Source organism: Taudactylus pleione, unplaced genomic scaffold (assembly GCF_031769625.1).
Source record: "Taudactylus pleione unplaced genomic scaffold, aTauple2 ptg000013l, whole genome shotgun sequence".
Classification (NCBI taxonomy): Eukaryota; Metazoa; Chordata; class Amphibia; order Anura; family Myobatrachidae; genus Taudactylus; species Taudactylus pleione.
The window spans coordinates 3,062,835-3,068,834 of NW_028284416.1; the positions used below are offsets into that span (position 1 = coordinate 3,062,835).

At 49.3% G+C, this 6,000-nt stretch overlaps 1 protein-coding gene across 2 annotated transcripts in view; it reads left to right on the plus strand.

The window, feature by feature from the left end:
• LOC148542322 (myoD family inhibitor-like) overlaps positions 1-2,083 on the plus strand; it is a 28,572-nt gene extending 26,489 nt beyond the window's left edge. For both annotated transcript variants that reach the window (XM_088470178.1, XM_088470174.1), the window contains one exon: positions 1,657-2,083. In XM_088470178.1, the coding sequence (XP_088326304.1) occupies positions 1,657-1,895 (239 nt within the window). In that variant the 3' untranslated portion in view covers positions 1,896-2,083. The remainder of the gene's footprint in view (positions 1-1,656) is intronic.
• Positions 2,084-6,000: the final 3,917 nt, after the last annotated feature.

Below are 6,000 nucleotides of genomic sequence, written 5' to 3' on the forward strand. Positions count from 1 at the left end.
ATGTGCTCGCTGTCTCCTGGCTGTAACATGTTAGTCTCTCTCATTGTCTCATTAGACAGATGTGCTCGCTGTCTCCTGGCTGTAACATGTTAGTCTCTCTCATTGTCTCATTAGACAGATGTGCTCGCTGTCTCCTGGCTGTAACATGTTAGTCTCTCTCATTGTCTCATTAGACAGATGTGCTCACTGTCTCCTGGCTGTAACATGTTAGTCTCTGTCATTGTCTCATTAGACAGATGTGCTCGCTGTCTCCTGGCTGTAACATGTTAGTCTCTCCCACTTTCTCATTAGACAGACGTGCTCGCTGTCTCCTGGCTGTAACATGTTAGTCTCTCTCATTGTCTCATTAGACAGATGTACTCGCTGTCTCCTGGCTGTAACATGTTAGTTTATCTCTTATTTACTCATTAGACAGATGTACTCGCTATCTCCTGGCTGTATCATGTTAGTCTCTCTCATTGTCTCATTAGACAGATGTGCTCGCTGTCTCCTTGCTTTAACATGTTAGTCTCTCCCATTGTCTCATTAGACAGATGTGCTTGCTGTCTCCTGGCTGTAACATGTTAGTCTCTCTCATTGTCTCATTAGACAGATGTGCTCGCTGTCTCCTGGCTGTAACATGTTAGTCTCTCTCTCATTGTCTCATTAGACAGATGTGCTCGCTGTCTCCTAGCTGTAACATGTTAGTCTCTCTCATTGTCTCATTAGACAGACGTGCTCGCTGTCTCTTGGCTGTAACATGTTAGTGTCTCTCATTGTCTCATTAGACGGATGTGCTCACTGTCTCCTGGCTGTAACATGTTAGTCTCTCTCATTGTCTCATTAGACAGATGTGCTCACTGTCTCCTGGCTGTAACATGTTAGTCTCTCTCATTGTCTCATTAGACAGATGTGCTCACTGTCTCCTGGCTGTAACATGTTAGTCTCTCCCATTGTCTCATTAGACAGACGTGCTCGCTGTCTCCTGTCTGTAACATGTTAGTCTCTCTCTCATTGTCTCATTAGACAGATGTGCTCGCTGTCTCCTGGCTGTAACATGTTAGTCTCTCCCATTGTCTCATTAGACAGACGTGCTCGGTGTTTCTTGGCTGTAACATGTTAGTCTCTCTCATTGTCTCATTAGACAGACGTGCTCGCTGTCTCTTGGCTGTAACATGTTAGTCTCTCTCATTGTCTCATTAGACAGATGTGCTCGCTGTCTCCTGGCTGTAACATGTTAGTCTCTCTCATTGTCTCATTAGACAGATGTGCTCGTTGTCTCCTGGCTGTAACATGTTAGTCTCTCTCATTGTCTCATTAGACAGATGTGCTCGCTGTCTCCTGGCTGTAAAATGTTAGTGTCTCTCTTTGTCTCATTAGACAGATGTGCTCGCTGTCTCCTGGCTGTAACATGTTAGTCTCTCTCTCATTGTCTCATTAGACAGATGTGCTCGTTGTCTCCTGGCTGTAACATGTTAGTTTCTCTCATTGTCTCATTAGACAGATGTGCTCGCTGTCTCCTGGCTGTAACATGTTAGTTTTTCTCATTGTCTCATTAGACAGATGTGCTCGCTGTCTCCTGGCTGTAACATGTTAGTTTCTCTCATTGTCTCATTAGACAGATGTGCTCGCTGTCTCCTGGCTGTAACATGTTAGTGTCTCTCATTGTCTCATTAGACAGATGTGCTCGCTGTCTCCTGGCCGGCCTGTTCTGTGAAGTCTCTATCTTGTGTTCCGCGGCCCTCAGGATTGTAAGCTGCGGGCTGTGCAGCGATGGCTCTCTGTGCCCTGATGGACTGTGCTGTGCCAGGCTGTGGCCCTGTGAGCCGGGCTGTGCCCTACTGGACGAGGGCTGTCGCTCTTCAGACTGCCTGGACATTTGCCTGGAGTGCTGTTCCCTCTGCTTCCCCTCCTGACCAAGTGATGCACAGCTATGTCAGTATACAGAACCCATCTCTATGTCCCATGTCTGTTCCCAGTAGCTGGGTGTACGCCTCCAGCTGGGGCCGGGCATGAAGGGTAACAACAAGATTGGAGGAACCTGGGCGGATCACAGAACCTATGGACTCACTATTTCTTCTAAAAATAAACATTATTGTTTCTACCTTCTGTGTTTAATTCTGGCCTTGTCATCCTACTTCCAGTGCCATTGTTATGCAAATGAGCTGGGGACACATTAAGCAGGGGATCTAGTAGTTGTAATAGAAAAAACTTTACTGTGTATTTCTCTCATGTAAATATTAACTGATGAATGTGTAAGATTATTTTTGTGATGAAACTTTGTTGTTTCTATGATGGTGTTTCTGAGCCTGTTGACATGGCTAACTATTCAGTAGAGGTACCATTACTTCTATTCTCTTCCCCACCATTCTATTATATCCTCCAAAAACTCTCCTGTCAATCTTACTGAGCTGTGTTAATCCTCTGACAATACAACATCTTTGTGGCATGGCCTGTGCCAACACTCAGAGCCGCCAAGGCTTCTGGCAGGCTCGGCAGCTGTGGGGGCATGGCCTTAGTAGGGGGTGAGGCAACTCCCCCTCGATCAGTAAGGACCCATGGGCCCTGGTAGCAGGATTGCGGGGGTTCGGTTTAGCCCCCCTGCACTCCTGTGCCCCTACAAAGGCCCTGGCTTGTGTAATCCATACCCGCTCACTCCCTCGCTGGTGCCCCTGGCAACATTATGAGCAATGTACAGAAAGACATGTATTATGGGCATGGCCAAGTCGAGATATATTACAGGAACGCAGGCGTGCCTGTGCGTATGAACACCGTTACAGGGGTGTGCATAATTAAGCCCCTGCGATGGCATACCCTGGCAGAGGTCTAGATGGCGACAGGAAGTTTAGCAGATTGTGAGTTAGGGTCAGGTCATCCACAACTGTGCGAATGGTTCCGATGTTACTGATGTTTTCGCTGACTTGCGGATGCATGTCATGGGAAGTGGGCGGCTTTATACAGTGAAGGGCATCTTGGTATAGTGCTGCGGGTGCCGTGCGATTCCATTCATTAGCATATTTTCGCAGCTAGAAGGTGCGTGCGAATGCAGCCGTGCGATCCGTGCTGAATCCGGCCCTCTGTCACTGCAGAACATACCCTTTGATAAATAGGAGCAGATGAAGTCACGTGTATGCTTATCCCCTTGTGTGATGTATGTCACGCAGTTATAGGTACAGTTAGATCCTGGGGGTCCTATACAGGAGGCGGATAAGTGTACACTATAATAGCCATTTGGCAGACAGAGGCCCTGATTCAGAGCCGGACGCTCTGACAGAGCGCTCGCTCTGAGTCAGGGCCGGGCTATTTTTTTTTTTTAACTGCCTCCTGCCCGCTCGCGAGCGGGCAGGAAGATGGTCGCGATGGTCAAGACCATCGGGCTTGCGACGAGACCCTTGTGGTAGGGTCTTGTTGCCGCAAGCCCTGGAGTGCTTTCGCCTCAAACAGAGCCTTGTGATGTCAGTGGGGCCAGCCCCAGACGGTATGCGTTCTCATGGGAACGCCTCCGTCTGGGCAGCCACGCCCACGGCACGCCTACGCCCCCTTTGGAACGAGACCCGCTATCCGGGTCCCGCGCATGCACACAACGGAGTCGGCTCCGTCGTGCGCATGCGCACTGAGCCACCATCGACCCACTTGCGAGCGCTCAGCGCTCGCGAGCGGGTCTGAATCAGGCCCAGAGTTCCTATTATATGCTGGGGTTGTACATATCATTCAGATATTGCGTCTCCTACAGCTGGATTGCCATATTGCAGGAAGAGGTGCTCATATAACATGATCCGTGTTGTTGGGTAATGCAGCCGCTCCTCCCTGCAGGATCCGCTTATCTAACAGGAAGGGTTGGACGGTTTCCACTCGCCAACGCCGTAATGAGTGGCCCATAGAGGCCTTTTATCAGTCAGTTATCTGAAGTCATCACTTTGTACAAATTAGATAAGGAACAGCAGCAACAAATGACGTAGACACATTACTTGGAACCTAGAGCTATAGCGATGCTCTGCAATGTTCTGCAGACCGTTGCTCCCTTATACATAAGGGTCATGGTTGAAGGGCTGTCTGGATCGCAGTCCTCCAAAATGGATGTTTCCTGCACATGTACAACTTAATAATGTGCAGCTACCAAAAAGGTTCCCCTTGAATAAAAGGGTATTTTGCTGAATGATGTAACACCCCCTTGGATGGTACCTGTGTGATACCCCCGAGTGTTGGGGCATGCAGTGGATCACTTTTTGGGGTGGCCCAGGGTGCAGTGATGGAAATAGAGCATTTAAATGTCCCCATCGGTGCGCAGGAGAGAGCTCAGAGGGGTTTCTGATTTCCTCCCAATCACCTTGTCTCCCACCTGGGCTAGACCCCAACTATAAATGTTGTGAGTGACGGCTTCTTCGTCATCTCTGAAATGTGTTTGCACTGCGCTACCATGCCTGTGACGGGATCAGTATGAAAGAACGCCGGACCTATGTCCGATGGTTCAAATACTGACAGCGGAACACCGGCAGCGTCCAAAATCCCGATCGTAAGTATTTTAACTGTTACTAACCCTTACCTCCCCCTAACCCTCCTTTAGGGGTGCCCAACCCTAACCTCCCCCCCTATTGCCTAACCCTCCCTTCCCCGTACCCTAAGATTCCTGGGGGGGGGTGCCTAACCCTAACCGCCCCCCAAGGGTGCCTAACACTAACCCCCCGGGGGGGTGGGTAGTGCCTAACCCTAAGTCCCCCCCCCCCCCCCCCCCTAGGCTTACCTTTGTTCGGCATGTTGGGCGTCGGGATAATGATAGGCGTCGGTATTTCGACGCCTGTCAATAGTCCCCTATCGGGATTAGACAGTCGGAAGCCGGCGGTTGGCATTTCGACTGTTGGCATCCCAACTGCATACCCCTGTGACAGCTCCATATTCTGCTTCCATTGTTACTAGCCCCGACTGTGCTGAGGAGCCTGACTCGTGGCCTCGCCACTGTATAACCTGGGAGAAGGCTGAGGTAAGCCTGAGAGGCGGGTATAAGGATCTACTGATGTAGGTGACATGGAGACTGCATCTACTGTACACCCCTATAGACGGTCAATGGACTACAAAAGAGTCATTTAAAGATTAAATATTTGTGGCATATTTCCTGAAAACATGTCATCCACGCTGCGGGTTGGTGGGCACAGCGTTTGAGGACTCAGACCTTCTAGGGGGATGTCCAGTTAGTCTGGCTAATTGTCAGCTTGGACCTCATCACTTCGATCCTACCTCTCCGCGTGCTAAGCCCCAGGAGCTGCGAGGAAAAATCTGCACTAAAATGCACCCTCTCGTATTAACATGTAGGGAAACCCATGGATTCTGGCGTTTTACTACGGGGTACCACACGAGGGGAAAGGATGAATAATGGAAGAGCTCTGTGACGGAGGCTGATATGTTATTGATATGTTATATTGTTTTGATATTATATCAATTGTTACATTTTGTTTGAGGTAGCGATAGCTGTATTATAGTGTTTGGTGACACATTGTTCATCAGGAAGCCACCCAGCACTGGTGTAAATTTAATTCAATTGTTCAATAATAATTCAATTATTCATATTAGTGTATGTCATGTAATTATGGCCATTGGTGGGTTTCGCCTGCACTATTACTCGCCAGGCCAATCAGACGTGGGGGTGGGGCTTTGCGGGTCACAACGAGGGGTGAGCTAGGCTCCGGTCCTAGCGCCAGGGAGAAGCATAGAAAAACCATTGTAGGGCTCTGCGCCATCGATGGTGCAGAACCACTGGATCTCTACCATTGATGGCAAAACCATCAGACTTCGGTGGTTAACTATCGATTGTTGTTAACCATCAGTGGTCTGTGGCGGTCCCTAATGTCATGATATCTGTGATTTAGGAGGATGGGAGAGGTCTGTGTGTCCCGATGTCTGTGTATTAGGAGGATGGGGGAGGTCAGTGTGTCCCGATGTCTGTGTATTAGGAGGATGGGGGAGGTCAGTGTGTCCTAATGTCTGTGTATTAGGAGGAGAGGAGAGGTCAGTGTGTCCTGATATCTG